This window comes from Pelodiscus sinensis, chromosome 6, assembly GCF_052426305.1.
Source record: "Pelodiscus sinensis isolate ZL-2025 chromosome 6, ASM5242630v1, whole genome shotgun sequence".
NCBI lineage: Eukaryota > Metazoa > Chordata > Testudines > Trionychidae > Pelodiscus > Pelodiscus sinensis.
In genome coordinates, this window is record NC_143057.1 from 97772084 (window position 1) to 97794716 (window position 22633).

Consider the following 22633-nt stretch of genomic DNA (forward strand, 5'->3'; position numbering starts at 1 on the left):
GTACTCTTTTGGTAGGTAGAATAGGATTCTTTCCACCCTCAATTCCTATGCTGCCCAAAAAGCACTGAGAGTCAGAATCCTGGTTCCAAGTGTTTTGTTCCAATACCGGCTTTGCTCATGACAGGACTAAGTTTAACACAAGAAGTCATCTTACATTTAAATGAACTGTAACAGAGAAAAATAATTCGTTCTGTAAAACACTTACCCATGAATACTGGTGGTTGCTATTTTTTCTTGACAAAGAAAAGTTGCAATGAAGTCTGCTTTTTTCTTTGTTTCCACAAAGACCATGGTTCGCTCATCTCCTGCAACAGATTCAAGACAGTCTGGTAAAGAGGAACATTAGACAGACAGACAGTCTCAAAAGCACTCATGTGTTTTTAACTTTATACCATGAATACACTGCAATAATTTAAATAGATTCAGTGTTTAAAGCTACAAGAGAGAAGTCTGATCATCTTGTTTCATATCCTGCACAATATGTCTCAGAATTTCACCTAATAATTCCTGCATCAAGCCGATGCCTTTGGGATGAAGTATCTTGTATTGCTTTCTTCAATGCATGCATGACTCAATTTATGCAATCTGCAGCTCCTGCCCTAGTCTTTGCTCACCAATAGCAATAGAAATAACAGTAGTATGCTATGCTTGGGCACAAGGAGCACAAGTCACCTAGTTTTTTAAACATTTGAGGGCTTATATTTCAAAATAACTGCATGCATGTGAAGGAGAGTTCTGTCAGGTACCTAAAAGGTCTAAGTGATTCAAGCTCATTTTACCTGCCCATCCTGCCATTTACTTAAATGGTCTCCATTACAGGACCTTCATAGATGGATAAAAATTATAAAAAGGTCCCCAGCGGGGGGCTCTTGCGTATTTCAAAGCAGAAGCGCCCTCATGGAGGCTGGGATCAGCTGACCCCGGGTTCCATGCTGCTTGCTGTGTGGCACTGCCCCTTTGAACTGCCACTTGGGCATTTGAAAGCATCAGCACCGCACAGCTGAGCCCAGGCTCCAGCGTGGCATTTCCGCAGAACCTGGGATCAGCTGTACAGCACTGCCCCTTTGAATACCACCTTGACCATTTCAAAGTGGCAGCGCTGCACAACTGATACCGGGCTCAGCTATGCAGCCGCTACCACTTTGAAGTACCCTCTCTTCTCTCCGCTCCTTTGCTGTCTCTGTCTGATAGAGGCAGCAAGGTGGGGACGGGAGGGAGATATCAACTAGTGGATTAGTTGACTGACTATCTGATAAGCATTTGATTATCAGATAGTTGACTAGTCCTTAATATCTATACTCTGCATCCAATGGAAGTGCTGCTATGGTTCATCAACTCACTCAGCAAATTCTAGGTATGCAAGCATAGTTAACCAAACTACCCTATCCCAGGAGACTACCTTGGTTATAATAATCTTATGGCCCACTCACTAACCTAGGCTGCCCCTCACAATGCTGAAGGAAGTCAAGGATTAGTGCTATAACACCTCATTATAAAGCGACTGGGACTTTTCAGTTTGGAAAAAAGAAGAGACTGAGGGGATATATGATAGAGGTATATAAAATCACGAGTGGCGTGGAGAAGGTGAATAAAGAAAAGTTATCCATTAGTTCCCATAATATAAGGACTAGAGGACATCAAGTGAAATTAATGGGTAGCAGGTTTAAAACTAACATGCAAAAGTTTCTTCACCACACAGCATAGTCAACCTGTGGAACTCCTTCCCAGAGGAGGCTGTGAAGGCTAGAACTATAACAGAGCTTAAAGAGAAGCTAGATAAATTCATGGAAGTTAGGTCCATAAAAGGCTATTAGCCAGGGGGTAGGAATGGTGTCCCTGGCCTCTGTTTGTCAGAGGCAGGAGACGGATGGCACGAGACAAATCGCTTGATCATGATCTTCCATCCACCCTCTCCGGGGCACCTGGCGCTGGCCACTGTCAGTAGACAGGCTACTGGGGTAGATGGACCTTTGGTCTGACCCTGTACGGCCATTCTTATGTTATTAGCACATTTCACATCAGCAGGACTACAGTGTGAAACTACATGCCATATTCTTCATAGTGATATTGTAAGATTGCAGCATAATAATCATGTAATATATGCAAGACAGGTCATGTAAAGGGTCCTTGGAAAAATTATGATTTCTTGAATATGATTATCCTATTTGTAAGTATGATGGAGTGTGGTCACAAGACTGCTGGAACTGTTCCCTGGTGTGCTGATTATGCCATTGGCCCTTGCCTTCTTGCTCTCAGCTCCGCATCACTCTGTCATAGAATCACAGAGCTGAAAGGGACCTCAGGGGGTCCATCAAGTCAAGCCTCCTGCCCAAAGCAGGACCAATCCCAACTAAATCGATCAAGCCAGGGCTCTGTCAAGCCAAGACTTAAAAACATCAAGGGATGGAGATTCCCTAGGGAACCCATTTCAGTACTTGCCCTCATGGGCCAGATTCTCTGGTCTCCGAGGGAAGGAACAGAGCAAAGGTAACTGCCTTCAATGAAGACCAATGTAGACATTGAACCACTTCAGCTCTGAGAATGCAGTTCTAGAGCACAACACACAAGAATTCAACCCTCAAAAAGAGATCAAAACCGCAAATAAATCAGTCTCTTTGTGTAAGTGTTTTGTCTAAATGAGCTTTCATTGTGTAAGCCCCCTTCATCAATGAAAGAGGGATGTGCACACTGATTGTTCATAACTATTATTTATACTGACTTGATAGTAAACAAAAGTATTTCTATTATATAGAAACAGAATTTCAGTGGTTGCAAGTGAACAGATCAAAGTAAGTTACAGTACTGAAGTGAAGAGAAAATGCATAGCTAGTTCTAATACACTGATGCTTATTGCATACTTACCCTAAAAGGCTGTCCTTGTCTTAGACATTATCTTCAGGTCAGAGACTCTTTGCCTGACCACGTTTCTGTAGCTGGAGCACCAGGGGAGAGGACGAGAGGCAAGGGAGCACACATGCGAGCAGCAGGGGAGGGGATGAAAGGCAAGGGAGCGCATGTGCGCAGCAGTTCCCTTGCCTCCCTGGAGCACTAGGGGAGGGGAGAAGGCCACACGGCCTGGCTCCCAAAGCACCGGGGAGGGAGGAGGCCGTACAGTTCCAGCCTACCCAGCACAGATCACAGGGAGAGCCAGGTGCTGGGGGCAGCAACACTCCACCCCCACAACTCCTAAAGTAGGCGTTCTTAGGGGACAGAGTGTGGATGGGACCAAGCTGGTAGTTTGGGAAAACAAAGCCTTCCCACGCTTAAGCCACCAGATGCCTATAGATACCCCAATTCCAAGTGGCATGCTGGAGGAAGGGATCGGGGGAGGGAGAGCACCAGTCACAAAACAGTACTTCCCCTACTTCTCAAAAAAAAATGCAATAGGACATGTGTTGAGACCTAGCATTAACAACAATATTACATTTACAAGATACAGAACACAACATTTAATAATGCAGTATCACAAATGAATACCTATCAAGTAGATAAAATTTGATTATATCTGTACTTGGCATTTCTGCAAATCAACAAATCATCCACAAACTGGGATATTTTTACTGTGGACTGCATTCCCAGCCAATTGGCAGAAATCCAGTGCCGCCTCCCCCCCCCCCAACTAAACAAACTTACTCTGATGGTCAATATTTCCCTGACGAACTCCAGTTTTAAAAAATAAACTGAAATTTGATCAGAGTGCAAAGACAGACTTATAGGCGGAATTACAAATTGTATAGTTCCTTCATAGCAATTTTTGCTTTATGGGTGCCAGCAATCCAGGAAACTTTTTTTTGTCCAGCACTACCCTATATTAATAGACTACCTAAAGAATGCCACATACAACATAAACACATCTAAAACAAAGTAAATTAAATTAACCAAGGCAATGAAATTCATTAAAGAAAAAAATGTTTTACTGAAATGGATAGTGTCTTGCTATATACAACAACAGTACAGTAACTAGAAAAATGGGGCCTGACCTGCTTGAGCAGTGAAATCAAGGGCTAAAATAAATCTATTCACTTTTAAATTCTTTTCCAAAGAGAGAAAGAATAGGAGAAAAGGTAATAAAGGAAAGTTACTTATGCTTTGTAGAATTTCAACCAGTTTCTCTCTCTTGGAATACTGAGAAACTTGAAGAATGGTCTGCTGAACATCACTGCAGGCTCCACCCACTTGTCCAACAGCAACAAATAAATATTCAGGCTTCAAAAATTCTCCAGCCAGCCTTCAAAAAGAAGGTATACCTTATTTTAATGAGTCAAACTACTTACACATCAGATAAGTAGCATAAAGCTTTTTATTATATATAAACCCAATTACCAGAACACAGATAAAGAATATAAGTTTCGACTTAAAAATTAGGACTTTTCCAGCCAAAATATATCCTGTGAAATATAGTACAGGCAGTCCCCGAGTTACGCGGATCCGACTTAAGTCCGATCCGCACTTACGAACGGGGCTCTCTCGCCCTGGAGCTCGCAGGCAGTGGGACCGCCCAGAGCGCAGTGGTCCCGACCTCCAGGGCGAGAAAGCTGCTCCGGGTGCCCCTGGTCTGCTGGGGACCGTCTCCAGCAGACCAGGGACACCTGGAGCAAAGCCGGGGAGGCGCGGGACCCCGCCGCCACTGCGGCTTTGCTCCCCGTGTCCCTAGTCTGCTGGGGGGGGGGGGGGGGGGACGGCACAGCTAGTGCACAGCAGCAGACCAGGCTTTTGTTGTGGACCCTGGGGTAGAGCAGCTGGGGTGCTGCCGGGTTGGTCCTGCAGGGACCTACCTGGCAGCCCAGCTGTTCTGTCCCAGGTTCGAGATTCAGCCACTGTTTAAACTGATCAGTGGCTGATTCCAGGAAGCTGGGGGCAGAGCAATTCTGCCTCCAGCTTCCTGTAGTCAGCCCCTGGTCAGTTTCAGCAGCAGCGGCTGAATCTGGAGCCAGTTCAGACTTACATACAAATTCAACTTAAGAACAAACCTCTAGTCCCCATCTTGTACGTAACCAAGGGACTGCCTGTATTCCCATGAATGTTACAGGAATCCTGCATACAAATTACAGGAAGACTTTTTGCTCTACTTTTTTAAAATAATTAACACATTCTGTAAGAAGCAAAATTAACAGCTCTGCTTTCTCAAATTGCTGTACAAACAATTCTCAACATATCTGCAAAATGAGTATTCACCCCAATTCTACACATAGGAAACAGGATTAGAGTGCTGGATTACTGAATCTCAACAAGTTCAGTTGTTCAGCAGTTCACCAGACCTTACTGCTTCTAGCATAAATCAGTACTGCCTCTGCTTATCTGCGGAGAATATACTGATTTATGCTGCAATAATTCATGTTAACTCTTTGACACAGTGAATGCATAAACTACACAAAATGAGTTCAACCAAGGACTTTACAGCAATAAACCTAATATCTTAACAAGTCTGTTGAATATTAGTACTTAGTACAACAGTAATAAGTAACAACTTTAAATATTTGTATTTGTCCAAACAAAATCAGATCACAGATTTTAAAAAAACCACACATTTTCTTCAAGTACATTTCCAGCTTTGTGCAAATTATCACACACCTTTGAATTTCTTCTGGGAAAGTGGCACTAAACATTAGTGTTTGACGCCTGTCTTTTGATGGCATGCCTGGACAAGAGATTAATTTCTTCATCTCTGGACCAAAACCCATATCAAGCATACGGTCAGCTTCATCCAACACCAGATATCTCACTTTATGCAGTCCAATCTTCAGTGGATTTTTATTTAAATACAGTAAGAAAGAAAACAGCTTTAAAAATATTTCAACAAAGAAACATTCAAAACAGAACAGGCTAAAACCAAGAAACTTTCCTTATCTATCAATGCCATTTTCTGAGACTATTTTATCAGTGATAAGGTATTCCTTTGTACTCTCATATAGCAGATCACATTTAAAATGCTTCATATTTCTCCTTAGAATCCTCTTATTCCTGCTCTTTTCTATCAGTACACAACTAAAAAAAAAATCTAATAATTTGTGTGGGGGAAAAAGAAATTAAGTGCTTACTTGCACCACAAAATGTCATAGAATTTCAGTACAACACTGTTTTCTGATCTAGTTCAATGTAGTTAAAATATCAGTCTAGTTTGGACATATACATTTCATCAAAACCAAGTATGTGACATTTATTAGTGACAGGCCCCCAATACACCATACCCTTTGTTCCGTGACAGGTCCCCTTAATAGAGGTCTGCATTAGTGACACTAGGTCACAGAATTAACTAGCTATGACAACAGTTGTTTGATTATGATGGTCACAAATCAGAAGTAAGAGTCTGACTAGTAGTCCTAGAAAAATGGATGGAAATCCTACACCTTATAGTTCTTTGGTAGCAAGGAATATATAAATCTGCAGGAAGATCTGAGGTATCTTTACTCCCCAGGGGTCCATTTAATGAGCACTACTTTAACACCATACATAGATTGTTGGCTGAAAAACACCCAATCATTAAAGCACAAATTATTAGGTCTGTCAAGTGACTAAAAAATTAACCCTTCATTAACCAATAGAATTATAATTTGGATGTTTTCTTCATTTTGAAATATATTGATTTGAATTAACAAAGACTATCAAGTGTATTATGCTCACTATTTTTATTACAAAAATGTGAACTCTATACAACAAAAGAAACAATATTTTTCAATTCCCTTAATAAAGAGAGAACACTACACTATCATGGAAACTAATCCTGCAAATGTAGAATTATATACAAAAATGACTGCATTCAAAAGTAAAACTTTATAGAGTCCTACTAGACCACTCAATCCTATTTCTTGTTTAACCATTTGCTAAAAAAGTTTGTTTATAGTTGCAAGAGATAATGCTGCCTGATTCTTGCTTACCATGTCACCTGAAAGTGAGGAAAGAAACTATTACCTATCTCATAGTACCTCTTTTGAGATGTACTGCTCACATCTATTCCAAGTAGGACTGTATGTGCCACATGCACAGTCAAAAGATTTTTTCCCCCTAGCAGCACCAGTCCGGTTGGCTGTGGAGCCCCTGGACCAGTGCTGTACATAGGTTACTGCCAACTCCCTGCCCACTTGGTTCCTTCTTATCAGAATACAACAACAAACAGGAAGCAGATGGGTCTTGAAATGGATATAAGCAACACATCTTGATCACTTAGGAGAGGTAGTTAACCATTTTTTCTTGAATGATTGCACATTTGATTCCAAGTAGGTGACTCCCAAACAGTGATCTGGTAGTGACTCCCAAACAGTGATCTGGTAGAGGGGTAAGATCAATACATTTCAAATTGGAGCACCTCTCTACTGAATGCAGCATTGTCTCTGACCTGCTGGGTAATATTGTAGTGAGATGTGAAATGTGTGAACTGAAGACCAAATCACCACCTAGCAAATATCCTGGATGGGAACATGAGGCAGGAATTTGGGTAGGCAATGCCTGTGTGGAATGAGAAATTAAGTGAGGAGCTGGAACCTTGGCTAGATCATAACAGGTCCTAATGCAACCTGTGATCCAAGAAGAAGTCCTCTTGGAGGAGACAGGCAGGCCTTTTGTTCCATCTGTGATAGCAATGAACAGCTGGTTAGATTTCCTAAAGGGTTTAGTACATTTTATATAGAAAGAAAGAACACATGTAATATCCAGGAAATGCAGCCACCATTCCTTGTGGGTTACATGTGGCTTTGCATAAGACTGGTAGAAAACTGTCCCGACTGGCAGGATATGACGAAACTACTTTAGGCAGAAAGACGGAGTGCAGTCAAAACTACACCTTACTCTTACAAAAGACTACGTAGGGCTCTAATGTCAGGGCCTTAAGCTCAGATACCCTTCCTAGTGAATGTAACTAGGAAGACTAACTTCTAGGAAAGAAAGGAGGAAGTAGGTTGTAATGGCTCAAAGGTAGGCCCCAATAACTTAAGACAGCAAGAGGTTAAGATCCCACAGAGGAATTGGCTGCCTCACATGAGAATAGAGCCTGTCCAGATCTTTTAAGAAGCAGTCTACCACTGGTTTAATAAACAAGTAGCAGCACACTAAGCCAGGATAGAGTGCTGAAATTTCCAGCAAGTGCACCTTTATTCAAACTGCTGCTAAACCCTTCTGCTTTAGATTAAGTTGGTAGTCCAGGAGAACTGGAATGGAGGTCTCCCTTAGCAGGATACTCTTTTGGAAAGACTAGATGGAAAAATCTCTTCCACTTAGCTAAGTGGCATAGCTGGAAATCTTCCTGCTATCTAGGAGGACTTCTCTGACTGTTTGAACATGCTAACTCTACATGATTTAGCCATGGAGCTTCCAGGCCATGTGGTGAAGGAACTCCAGGTTGGGGTGTTGGAGTCGACAGTGGTCCCGAGTGACTAGATCCAGAATTGGGGCAGAGGTGTGATTATGCCCATAGAGAGATCTAGCAACGCTGTGAACCAATGTTGACAGGGCTAAGCTGGAGCTACAAAAATTACTATGTATTGTCCTGATCCATCTTGAACAGGGCCTTGTGGGTGAATGGAAGTGGCGGGAATGCATAGTAGGAGGCAAACCCTCCACAGAATGTCTGCCAATGACCCACTGATCAAGGAACGGAACTGCTGGCACTTCCTGTTCTGGTACACTGTAAAGAGGTCTATCTGGGGACCCCCACTTTTGGAAAAGATAGCTGTCAACATCTGGGCAAGAGGACCATTTGTGGCAGCGGAAGGATCTGCTCAGCTGGTCAGCCAATTCAATCTATGTACTGAGCATATACAAGACTTTTAGGTGTATCTTGTGCATGATGCAGAAGTCCCAGAGCTTGAGGGTTTTGCAACACAGGGAAGAGGAGCAAGCACCACTCTGGTTATATAAAACATCACACTTAGGACTGATACACATCTGCCCTGGAAGTGGGTGCAGAAAGTTTGTCAGGTAAAGCGTACTGCAGGCAGTTCCTTGACACTGACATGTGGCAGAATCTCTGCCTGCTACCAAAGGCCACATGTTCTGAGATTGCCTAAGTGAGCATTCCAGCCCATCACCGATACATCCATGACCAGAGTGAAGATCAGCTGTGATTTGGGAAAGGCGATGTGTGCACAGAGTGTGCACAAGTTGAACTAAAGAAGGGCAAGACCTGGGGTATGAGTGACCTCTCTGTCTAATCTATCTTGACTGTCTGGAGACCTGGGCCAGACACGCCTGAAGAGGGCAAAGTCAAATCCTGGCATGCCATACGATGCATGTACAGACTGATATGACCAAATAACTTTAGACTGTTTCATGATGTCACGGTAGGGAAGGTTATAAGGTCTCTTCTAACATAGAAACTCTATCCTCTGAATAGGGATGAGTTAGCTTTGCCATATTCAGGGCCAGATCAAGTCTTAGAGTGCTGCATAGTCTCAGATGGTCCTTTGTTTGTACAGGAGACCTGCCCCGATCTATTACCCAGGTAGGGGAACTCCTGCCTTCTCCATAGGAAGGCAGCCACAACAGCCATGCATTTTGTGAACACATCAGGACCACCAATAAGTTGAAAGAGAGGACTACAAATGGAAGTGCTTCTTGCCTATCACAAGGGCTACGTCTACACTGGCCCCTTTTCCGGAAGGGGCATGTAAATTTCACTAGTCGTCGTAGGGAAATCCGCGGGGGATTTAAATATCCCCCGCGGCATTTAAATAAAAATGTCCGCCGCTTTTTTCCGGCTTTTAAAAAAGCCGGAAAAGAGCGTCTAGACTGGCCCCGATCCTCCGGAAAAGGGCACGACGACTAGTGAAATTTACATGCCCCTTCCGGAAAAGGGGCCAGTGTAGACGTAGCCAAATTGAAGAAGCTTCCTGTGGGATGGGATTATGTTGTGAAAATACACATCCTTCAGATTAAGGACAGCATACCAGCTGTGTGACTCCAGCAAGGATATGATGGAGGCAAAGGAGGCCATATGAAATCTCGGTCTCTTCATGAACTGGTTCAAGTTGTGCCAATCTAAAATAGACTGGAACCCACTCTTGGCGATGGAGATTAGGAAATAATGAGAGCAAAACACCTTGCACGCACCTGAACTCTGGAGGGACCGTCTCTACTGCTCCTAACTGCAGGATGATTGCATCTCCTGTGTAAGGAGTTGTTTGCAAGGAAGTTCTTAAAGAGGCTTGGAAAGGGAGAAATGGAGAATTGAAGGGAATGTCCTAGTTCTACTGTGCTTAAGACCCAATGATCTGAGATGGTCTGAACTCAACACACAGCAAAAGTGGGATAAATGGTTTCCAAACAGTGGAAAAGTTTTCAGGGTCACCTCTGGTAGACTGACCTCAAGCACACCTCCAAAAGGTCTCTTTGGAGACTGCCTCACTGAGCGCTGGCTCTGATTGTTGGAAGAGCTAAGAGGCCCTATCCTATTGCTATGGCTGCCCCATATTAGGAATAATAATTATAATCAACTATTTGACTAGTCAATAGAAAATCCATCCACTAGTCCATAAGCAGGAGAGCTGAAGCAGGGTCAACTCCCAGTATTGGCAATAACCCCGCTATAGCTCTGCCTTATAAATATATTAAGAGTCAATAGGCTCTTAATACATTTAAAGGGCTAAAGTGCAGTAGGGGGACAACATGAGCTGGGAATCAGCTTGCCCAGTTTGCGCCAGCCCCAGCCCCCCCTGCATTTCTGATTTTTAAATGTATTAAGAGCAGGCAAGCCCTTAATAAATTTAAAAAGCAGAGCTGCAGCATCTGGGACTGGGCATGAATCAGGAATCAGCTGACTCCAGGTTCGCGCCCAGTCCCTGCTATTCCCCTGCGGAGATGGTGCTGGGGGAAAAAACCAGCTTTTAAGCTGAATTCCCCCCGCACCGGCTCCTGCTTCCCTTCTTGCTGCCTCTGCTAGAACCAGCTGGTGGGGTGGGGGGGGGCGCGGAGATTGACCAGTCAAGGAATTAGTCAATGATCCGATATGCTTGCTTATTGGATAGTCGACTAGTTGTGTACATCCCTACCCCATACTAAAGTCCTGCCTGTGCTGGGAACGATAGTAGCGTGGTGGAGACTTTGTATATGTTGCACTTCTGGAGGGAGGCCAAAGACTTGCAGCCACCAGCTCCTATATATCATGATGCTGGTGGACACTGAGCAGACTATAGAGTCTGCAGAACCTAATGCAGGCTACAAGGCACTTCTGACAATGATCTTTCCCTTCTCCAATAGGATCATGAACTCAGAGAGAATCCACAGGGAATTCTTTAGTCAAGGAATACCAAGAATTAAAATAATGACTCAGCACCCTTGTTGGTTTGAAATCTAAGCTGGAGACCCTCCATAGTATAGATTTTTATAGCCAAAGAGGTACAGCTTTATTGCCTCCTTTGATTTAAGGGTGGGACTATGTTGTTCCTGCCTCTCCTTGGTGTTCGCTACATTCACAACCAGAATGCTCATGGGTTGAGGGAACAAACTATATCTTCTCCACTCCTCTTTTACTGTGGGAGGAATAGAGGCAAAGTTTGCACAAAGTTTTGTGGTGCTGGAAATGGTTTTTGATCAGTGTTAATTGCCTCCCTAGAAGAGGAGTGGACAATTTTTGATGCAGGGGCTACTCCAAGATTTTTGATAGTCGTCAAGTACCATACTTCTCTATGGGGGAGGGGGGGTTGGGAATCAAGTTGGGAGCAGAAGGAAACTCTGGGTAGACACTGAGGTGCAGGAGTGGGTAAGGGGTCTGAAAGGGAGTATGGGTGAAGTAGGGGATTATGACCTGGGGCAGTGGATTGGGATGTAGGAATGAATTTTGACCTTGGAGAAGGATAGAGCAGCAAGTACAAGGTCTGGGAAAGAATTGTGACCTCAAGTGGGATGTGTCTGCAGAGAATTTGGGTGGTAACAGGGCAGGAGCAGGTAGTAACCTGAGGCAGGGAGTTGGGAAGTGGGAGGGGCTGGAATGTAGGAGGCAGGGGGTGGGGTACAGCAGGCAGAGTCTGGCTGAGAGTCATTTAGCTAGTTGGTTCCTAGACAGCAGCCCAACAGGCTCCCTCATGCAACAGCCCCAAGGTGCTGAAGGAGGTTCTCTGCATGTGCCACTCAGGGCTGCGAGTTCCTGTGGGGTGAGAAACTTCACATGCTCCCCCACCCCAAGGGCCAACATCCGGAGCTGGGCCAGGAAATGCATGAGTGCACCATCTCTCACCCACCACCAGTGTAGGGTAAATTGAGGCAGTCCGTGGTATCTTGGTGAGAACTGAAACTCAAATCTAAAAGTATCAGGCCAAGCCTGAGAAGCATATAGTACAGCAGTTACTGTGACCCTGGCAACCACATTCCAAAAGGGCCTCACTTTGATAAGGCCGGTACCAAACAACCACTCGAGATTGTTTTTCACTGTCTGCTTTGTTCCTAGAAAATAAGCTTGGATCCCAAAGATTGCGCCAAGGCAAGATGACTTTTTAAATGACACCCAAGATCACTTTTTAAATGACAGACCAAGCCAAGATCTACTGCCACGCCCCTTCCAGGAAGCCCCGCCCTCTCTCTTCTCCATCACTTGCTATCCCCAATCCTTATACAGCTACTTTAAAAAAAATTCCCACCATTCCTCGCAGCTACTTACCTGTGCTGTTGCTCGGTGAGTAGCTGCTCCTCAAATGAGGAAATCTAATGTAAATGTACTGCGCAGGCGCGCAGTTCAGAGAGGGCTCGAGAGCTATTCTTAGAGCCTCTGAGATCTACCGGTAGATCGCGATCTACTGGTTGGTGACCACGGCGCTAAGGCAATACCACCTCGCAGGAGACGCATTATATTTCCAGCCGACAAAATGACCATCAACATACCTTTGTTTATGTTGGCTTATTTAGCTTGTTAGGAATAACTACTTGTATTAGTAATAACATGTTTAATTGGCAATGGGCAGAGATACTATGTAATTGCGTAGACTATTGGCTTATGTGCATATCTCACTTCTGCTGCTAGACCTATCAAATCACTCCTCCTCTGTCCATCTGCTATATAATCTAATGTATGTTTTGGTTAAGTTAGTGTTCACTGGGTTTACCCCGATGAGTATTCCACCAGCTGTGTGAACCAATAAATCCTCTGCTTGTTTTCACCTGCATCCAGTGTGTCCAAGAATTATTCCCAACAACCAGGAATCTCAGTACCTAGAAGGCCCACCAGCCATTTTGAACAGCTGGTGGTTCCTACTACATGCTGTGTGCGCGCTGGTGTGGAGGGGAAGGAGACTTCACACGCACCCCTCAACAGGTCAATCAGGGCCTGGGGTGGAGGAGAATGCAAAATCTCTCACCCTCAGTCCCCCCAGCCTACCCCTGCCAGGTGCACACCTCACTGTTCAAAATGGCTGACTGCTCCCTCTAGGCAGTGTGCACCGACTGAAGGAAGCTGCCAGACATTTTGAACAGCCTTAGAGTCTTGGCAGGGCCAGCCGTGGGCTGGATCAAATGGCTTGGCAGGCTGCATCTGGCCTGCAGGCAGTATCTTGCCCATCCTTGCCCTAGAAGGTTTACCTGGGCTGAGTGTAGAGCCTGGGGCAGGGAACTTTCTTGGGTCAGGGGCCACCGACCCACAGAAAAAAAAAGTCAGTCGGGGCCCACAAACAAGAAAGCAGCAAAACGAACAAAAAACCCTCACTCATTGACACTCCCCACATACTCTTACACCAGAGGCTGGGGGGGCCAGCCTAGTAGATTTTGTGGGCTCCAACCCTGTCCACTTCCTCACCTTGAAAGCCCAAGTTCTGACCCACCCTCCTAAGTAACTATCGGTGGGCTTTATTGTCCATGGCTGCCAAAGATGTTGATCTGTCTTGTATTGCTTTGTTTAATGAGGACAAGGAAGGTCCAACTGATCTTCAAGCTCCCAGGAAGAAGATGGTGTGGGAGGAAGTACCAGCACACTAGTGACCCTTGCAGGCATTTATGGGCCTGCATCTGACGCAGTACTGGGCTGGGTGCCAAATGTGGCACCAATTGCAGAGTGGGGCTGGATGACCATTGCAGAGACAGCCAATGAAGCAGTGTGGAACCTCCCAGAACACTGTTTTCTGATCATCTCGGGGGTTCTTTTGCCATTCAGCAAGGTGCTCCTATCCAACACCACTGAGACAGACCGAGAACTGGGGCCCTGGACTTGGTGGTATGCCCGGGGCATCCAGAAAGCCAAGTGCATGCTAGTGGTTGCCACTGAGGTATCCAGGGCATCATCAGGGCCCAAGAGGCTGCTTCCTGCAAGAGCATCTTTAACAGTACCTACTTTTCCAGGATACATAGAAGTCTAGCTCCAAGTCCATGGTCAAGTCCAACTGAGGACCAAAGGGCTGCTGTCCCAAACCTGCTGGCAAGCAGTGAAAAGAGGAGCAGTGCTAGGGAAAGTGATCTTGGGGTCATCAGCAAGGTAAGGGAAATAGCTGGTGCCGCATGGCAGATTTGCCTCTTGATGGTGCCAGCACCCTAGAGGCCCAAATTCAGCTGAACTTGCATGGGGACTGTTGTACAATCTGCTGATGAGGTTTCTGTCAAGTGTTGGGGGTACAAGGCATGTCCAAATCCCCATATGGCTCTCTCAGGATAGGGTATCAACATGCACTAGACGCAATGGCATAGGCTACTCTCGGGGCACTGCAGCATGTCCAGAAACGGAACGCAATCCATTAGCTTTGTCACCCCGGTGGTAGATGACCTGCCTCTCTCCAGTCACATCTACCTTTTATAAGACACTTTAAGACACTGGAGAATGAAAACAGTGCTGAGATGTTGCTGTGCCTATCTTCAATGGAGTCATGGTGGTGCCAGGAAGTGTTGGGCGCTGAATCCTTGGCAGTGCTGAGCACTGGTGAGACTAGTTTTAGTACTGGCACCAGAACATCACCTTAAGCTGGAGCAGCTAACTCCATAAGGACAAGCTTTAGACTGACATCCCTTTGTTGGTTAATGCCAGGGCGGAAAACCCTACAGAGCTTGCCCATGTCCATTTGGTGTGTTTCCTCCAAGCACTTACAGGAAGACTGCTGAGGGTCTCGTGTAGGCATAGGCTTCCGGGAAAAAGGACAGGTTTTAAAGCGAGGGGGCTGGGGAGGAGGTTGCTGGGAAACAGCACAGCGAGCAGCGAACCCTCCGCCGCTTTGCAGGGAGGTGGGGGAAGCCCCACGCCGCTGCCATCTACGAGGTGGCTGGGGAAATCGTATTATTCCGGGGACAGTCATGTAATTCAAAAAAGGTTCCCCCCCAAAAAAAATCATGCCATCATGAAAACGTGGTAAGCAGGAACGTGTTAAATGAGGAATTACTGTATTCGGACTTGTACTTTCTAAATCCAAGTGTTAGTCTTAAGGCTTTTGAAAGCATACACCATGCCTTGTCCTTTACTAGCTTTAGAAATCTCAAATGGGTACATTGTTTGAGATTTGTCAAATCTGCAAAAGACATCCTTAAAATGAACAACAACATGTGCTGAGTGATCATCAGAGACTGCTAACACGTAAAATGTATGGCAGAATACATACAATGCAGAAGGAGACACAATTCTATCCAAAGTTTCCAATCATAAACAGAATTAAGGTTATTGGTTTTTTTTTTTTTTTTTAATGATCATCATCACAGGACAATGTCCTCTAGAACGATTGTCTTGCAATTCCAGCCACAGAAGTCCCATGCTAATGCTTGTTCTCACTTTCAGGTAACATTGTAACAAGAATCTGGTAGAATTATCCCCTATAAATGTGAATAAGCTAGCTTGTCTTAGCGACTGGCTGAGTAAGTAGGACTGAATGGATGTATAGGTTCAAGTTTTACAGTTTTATTTTGCAGTGCAATTACATACAAAAAAATAAAATCTATATTTGCAAACTGCACCTTCATAATAGACTGCCCCACAGTACCGGAAAGACGTGAAGCAAAAATACTATTTTATCATTTATAGTGCAAATATTTGTAATAAAAATAATAAAATCAACACAGTACATTTTGTATTGTGTTGTAACTGAAATGTCTGAAATTTTTTTAAATCCACAAATATTAATAAAATTGGTATTCTATTGTTTAACAATGCATTTAATCACAATTTTTTAGTCAGGCACTAATTGATTAATCAACAGCACTACAAGCTACGGATGTAAAATCCCATTTAACTGGTTACCACTTAACTGATTCAACAGGCAGCAGGTGGGCTACAGCAGCCCATGTACACTCCTCCCATGTGTCAGGGATGGGCTGGAGCAGCTCTTCCATCACAGACAGGATGCTCCAGCTGGCCTGAATCAGCCTTCTGGCCACAGCGAGCCCCCACCCGTGGCATATGGGGAGTTGCTCCAGCCCCACCAGTTAACCAGAAAGCCTCCTGGTTCTGGTTAACCATTCACCAACTTACAAACTGAATAATGGAAAAAATTAGCTATTTTCAAACAGGTTTAACTTAATTTTACAAATTAAGTTATATACAAACACTAAAAGCTGGTAATCCTAATGATTTTACTACCAAAAGATGACTCCGACAGCTTAGGTCAGATAGAATTTGCCTTAAAGAGAGACCCCTGGGGAAACACAAATTGATGGCCTGCTCCAAAGTTTTAATTTTCTAAAAAAATCAATACACAAGGAGACTGTGCCTATAAGTAAATGGGATTCATTACATTTAAATTGTGTAATCCTTTTCCTGCCATGTAACCTTCCAAACACTTGTGGGTCTCCCTGGCAGGTATTATGTCTCACTCAAGTTTGAGGACAAGAATATTGTCACAACTACATGTTTTAAGGTGCCATGTACTTTTATGGTGTTACAAAAGAGTCTAAATATAAATCCTACTAAGTGCTCTAAATATGCATCTACTTACCAGCATGTTAATTTTACACTGGCTAGTTATACTACTGCAACAAGTTTAGTATTTTTTTCAAAAATGTTACCTAATTAGGTCATGCAAATGGAATCACTATTTCACAAGCAAATTCATTCTAAACAATGTTGACAAGTGTGCCCATCTGTTTTCCCTGGGTCAAGTCACACTAGCACTGACATGTAGTCAAAATTATACAAACTTTAAAGGAATTCAAGGTAAATGATATCTTAAAACTGAATAGAAACATTAGGTAAGATCTTACCTTTTCTTTACCTATGATGTCCATAAGCCTTCCTGGAGTAGCACATAATATATTACAGCCTTGCATTATCTGACGAATTGAATGACCTGTTTGCGTACCTCCATATATCACGACTGGCCTTATACAAGTGCTATTGAATTGGCAAGAAACTGTGATTACATATGCAGAAGTCAATTTATAGTTACACACCTTCATTTATAACACACATGCACCTAGGAATTACTGTAATGTTGTCATAGCTACAGCATTTACAACTTCGCATGAAATAAACTGCTCTAGTCAAGAACTTAAACTCTGGTTGACGAAACCAAGATTGTGTGCTCGTGGTCTCTGAGGATTTACTAGGACAAGTAATAGTAAATCATTGGGTAATTCTGCATTCTCTCATTTATTAATTAATCCTCCTTATCGTTACTATAGAGAGAAGTGTCACAGTTAATTTTTCTTGCACAACTTATTTTGCTCTGTTGGGCACATATATCATGACTGTCTTACATGGTTACGTAACACTTGCTCCCACATGACCTCTCAAAGTGATTAAAGCAGCTACCAAGAACACCAAGGGCTTGCACATGCTCTCACTTACATCAATAAGAAGTGCAAATGGATCTGCTGACAGATTTACTCCAGGTCTACACTAACAACTACAAGTAGAATTTGCTTTGACATATGTAGATTTCATTCATAGTGTCCCTAGTTTTATTCAACAGGCATCATCAACTCACAAGATGAACAACTTAGGCACTCTTCCCAGTTTTTGCCCAGGATTCTTAAGTAACTTTGCAGTTGCACCCAGTATGCAATCATTGTAAGTACAGTAACAAATGCACAGATTTAATGCTGTGCAAGCAATCTTAACTGAGACACTTCTTGAGTGTCTGACAAGTTGTTTGCTTTAAAAGGACACAAATTCTACCGTGTGAAAGTTTAAAACTACTACGGTTGACCAATCAGTTTTGTACAAGATGTATTTTCAATGAAGAAAAGGCAGCAAAGTGCTTTGTGTATCAAAAGAGTGATTTGTTTAAAAACATAGTACCTAAAATTGTATTTAATTGTTGCACATATATGCTTTATCAATAGAAGTTTGGAAGACTATGAAGTTACAGTGCTTGTATAAAATATATTTTTCTAGCTGGTCCGTCTGCTAAGGGGGACACACAGATTTTTTTATTAAATTAAAAAACAAAACGTACTCTTACTCAACTTAAGGGCTCAGTGCTGAATTTCTATCCTTCTCCTTTGAGGCAACAGAAACTGATGTTAAGAAAAGACTTGAAAAACTTGAAAAATAGAAACACTGAAGCATAGTTACTGTAATTGTTAAGATGAGAGAATGCCAAATAACCTTACCTTAAATTATGAAAGGAAAACAGTAAAATGAGGTAATTTAATCTAACGAACAAACTGGAATTCATTTCCTTAGAAGACGTTTTGTGCTTATACAAAAATTTATCAGAAATCACCTGAAACTATCCATTTTATCTTCTTGTCCATGTATTAAAGTTAAACTAGCCTACCCAAACACTCTTTTTGTGGCCTAAACTCCATTCTGATCTGAATATAAACCGAAATAGATGAGAGTAGGGATTTAAGGCAATGCCTCGTTTACGGTAATTAAATTAAGCCTCAATTTTGCAATTTTTTTTTTTTTTAAGCTTACCCATATGCAAACTTTCTTGCTTCGAGAAAGATCTGGTTTATTAGTTCTCTAGTTGGGGCTACAATAATACATTCTGGTTCCTGCTGTTCTCTGAAGTGACTGGCAGTTATTCCATCTTTCATCATATGATCCAAAATTGGCAAAAGAAAGGCTGCCTGGAGAACAAACATGAATACTTTATTAACATCAGATTTAAAATCTTTGTTTCAGTAGTGTCAGAATTTTGTGCAGCAATTATGTTCAAGGAAATAACTTTTCTAACTTCATATAAAGTTATAAAAAACTAGCAAGTTCTATATAAATTCAGAGACAAGTAATTCATTAATCGTGTAGTCAACAAAAATTCTGTCAATTACACAACTGATAAGGGTTAGAACTGCAACCACTCAGTCCCAGCAACTACCCTTGTTGCGACTGCTCTAGAAGCACTTTAAGAGCTGGTTCATGGGCAGGCTGGCTCAGTCCCGGCATCAATCCCCACTGTGGTCCTGCCCGTGTACCAGCTCGTGTTCCATGCAGAGCGGCAGCAGGAGTTAGTGCTGGGACCCAGCCTGCAAAAAATGTACTTGCATAGCTGCGGAGGGTGGGGGTTGATATGATTAACCAGTAAGTGGATGCTTATCAGTTTACTACTTAAACACCTACACTATTTACATCCCTAGCTTACATTTCAAATCACTTACCTCTACGTATATTTTGTTAATAAATTTATTTCCTTTTTCCTATATACCAACTCAGTGATAGGTTTAAAAGAATGAGTATGTCAGGGCTGTTCCCCACTCTCGCACTGCATGCAGAAGGTGGGGGCCCAAAAAGACCTTAAATACCTTTGTCATTAAAGGCTCTGCTTACAAAAAAACCTACCCAGAGTCACAGATTTACTGACTTTAGGGAGCAGCTGCCACCACCACCAACTGGATCAAAAGAAAAAAAAAAAACCCCTTTCTTCTTGAACCCAGGAAGAAGCACTTTGACTTCCTCCAGAGGGGTAACCCCAAACTCCTTTACCGCAAGACAGAGATTGAAAAACAAAGAAAATAAACTCAAGTCTGTGGTATCTGACAGTTGTCTTAGGCAGGCAAGCACACACACACACAAAGCCACTGTTCCTTTCCAGAACACAAGAATAAACTCATCACCTTAAAAAAAAAAAAAAAAAAAAAAAAGGTGATTTTTATTAATAAAACCAAAGATATACTTGATAAGGCATACCTGATTGTGAGGTGTTACAGAGCACCCAAAAGTAAAACAAATTAAAAACACAGAAAAACTCTGGGAACAACTCTTAGATGATGAATGGGGGAGGGGAGGAATGGATTAATACGGAGCAGTTCAAATCAAACCATAAAAATAAAGAAAAATGCCCTAATTGAGACGAAACACAAGTTTTCCTTTATTTACTCACGATCCCTTCGTGGTTCAGTCCATGTCCATGCCCTGAATTGCTTGAAGGCATGGTAATCCAGCCTGGGTATAAATCATTCTTTGTGTCTCAACTGCTGGTTTAATATCCCCACAAAGAAAGCAGGCAAGGTATCTTTCATAGAGTTCAAATTTCAGCACTGTATCCCTATTGGTTCTTCTGGTCTCCTGCCAACACCCTTGCTAGCTACCCGAGTTTAACTCCTTAGTCACTGGGTGGGGCCAGCACTCCTATCTCATCACAAGGTATATTTACCCTTAGTTAAGTTAATAAGCAGTGAGGTGGTTTTTTTTAATCTTTAAAAGAACAAATATTTCTCATACTCTTCAGGACATAGATTTGGGGAAATTCAGGACTGGGAGTGTGTTAGGATCATCTTGCTGGTTTTAACCGAGGCTAATGGAAGTTATGGTAGGATTGTGGGGCTATACACAAGGCGGCTGGGGTCCAAGCTTCTGAACTTGGGATGTAAAATCTCATTCAAGTGGCTAACCAGTTCAACATATTGTTTAACTCATTAACCCATTAAACAGGAGACAAGCAGCTCCCCCTCCCCCCACTCACTACACAGGAATAGCCCCCACTACCACAGGCAGAGGCTGCACCTGCTGGGATGCTAGATCATCTCTGCATGTGGAGGGCTACAGCATCCCAGTCTGAGAAGTCCTTGCATGCAGGGGGTCCGGGCCCAATGCAGACAGAGGGTTGATCCAGCCTAGCCAGAGCAGCACCTGTCCATGGCTGGCCCCCTGTGGGGCTGGAGCAGCCCCTGCTCACAGGAGGCAGGGAGCTGCTCCAGCCCCCCCCCCCCCCAGTTAACCTTAATCGGTATACCTCAAACATTAAGGGTGATGCTTACTGTTAACCAGTTAAACCTTCACATCCATATTCTGAACCAGGATTGTCTAACTACAGACACCCAGGGTGTAACCTGGTAGACCAACTGTGAGTGGACCAGGTTGGCAGCTATAGCACCAAAACACTGAGACATCTGGGGTTACAGGGCAGGCAATTGTAAGGCCTGGATTTGCACCCCTGGACTGATGTCCATGACAGGAATATCATCTCATATAAAATAAGATACTTGAGATAGTTCAGTATTATATTTGTGATTTTGTTGCTAAAATACTGTTACTTTATTTTGCAATTAAGCAGAAAAAAGTATACCCAAAATAGTGTTCTCAGATTTTCAGAGTATTTCTATTAGGGCTTTGCAATAAATTGTCAAACCAACTTTCAACCTTTTTTCCCCTAAAATTATGATTTGCGCAGAAAGTAGGAATTTCTCAGTGTTACAAATAAGCTAATACACTGCATAAAAACTGAGCACTGAATTTCAGAGTTTGCAAGCTCTTAGCATAAAGCCTATAAGGTTTACATTTTGGAAACAAGGCAGTATTAAATTTTAAGAAAAACCAGGCCTACTAAGTGTTTACTTGAAAACACTTACTACCTATTCAATTGATTAAAAACCAAAGAGCTACTGCTATGGCAAGACAATTTACTGAAATATGCTTTCCTAAAAACAGAGTTCCATTTAACAGAAATCTGTAGACTTGGTATCTAACTCCCATTTGTACCAAAAGTAACAAAGTTGTACCACGTGTAACTAAAATTAACATACAGCTCAGAATTTACCAGAATTAGTGTTAGAACCCTTAAACCAAAGAAATACTATTTGTTACTTAGAACAGTATTTCTCAACCAGTGGTATGAGTACCCTTAAGGGGACTCAAGAGAAGTCTGGGGGATACAGCAACAACTGAAATTTGGAGAAAACTGAATTTTTCATTTTAAGTTTCACAGTGGTTTTTTTTTTTTTTTTTTTTTTTTACTTTTTACACCCAAAAATTTCATCATCCACCTGGCTATGATTAAGTTGTTTAAAAACAAATGTGTTGCAATGGTAGAAAAAATATGGTGTCTGAAAACTGTAGGTACTGGGGTATTTTTTTTTTTTTTTAAAGGGGACACTATAAAAAAAAAAAAAAAGATGGAGAAACACTGACTTAGAAATTCCTGATGAGCCTCTCTGCAACTCTCTCATGTCACAAAAATAATGTTTTGTGTGTGTACATCGTTTGAAGACGACTTACTGTTTTTCCAGATCCTGTCTGGGCACATGCCATTAAATCTCTCCCTGCGAGAATAATGGGAATACTATACTTCTGCACCGGCGTCAGTTTTGAATATCCAGCTTTAGCAATATTCTTGATTAACGTTTGACAAAGATTAGCTTCTTCAAAAGTCTAGAAAAAAAGAGAAAGTCTTTAACAGTATACGATTATATTAAAATTATTCAAAATCACAAGCTGGTAATTACAGGTAGTAAGTAAACTGCATGCTTGAAATATCAGAACTACCCCACTGCCCCATAGGAGTCAGAGTTCTCAATGTCCATGGGTACTTGACAATGTTCCCCCGCAATATCCTCAAACTGCTCCTCCACTGAGTCTCAGAGGGAT

The 22633-nt window shown here is 42.7% G+C and overlaps 1 protein-coding gene across 7 annotated transcripts in view; it reads right to left on the minus strand.

Annotated features, from left to right (window-relative positions):
* DDX4 (DEAD-box helicase 4) overlaps window positions 1–22633 on the minus strand; it is a 113182-nt gene that overhangs the window by 23867 nt on the left and 66682 nt on the right. For all 7 annotated transcript variants that reach the window (XM_075932449.2, XM_075932454.2, XM_075932452.2 and 4 more), the window contains 6 exons: window positions 22265–22417; window positions 18746–18900; window positions 17083–17212; window positions 5572–5738; window positions 4083–4228; window positions 206–305 (listed from right to left, as the gene is read on the minus strand). In XM_075932449.2, coding sequence (XP_075788564.1) covers window positions 206–305; window positions 4083–4228; window positions 5572–5738; window positions 17083–17212; window positions 18746–18900; window positions 22265–22417 — 851 coding nt within the window. The remainder of the gene's footprint in view (window positions 1–205; window positions 306–4082; window positions 4229–5571; window positions 5739–17082; window positions 17213–18745; window positions 18901–22264; window positions 22418–22633) is intronic.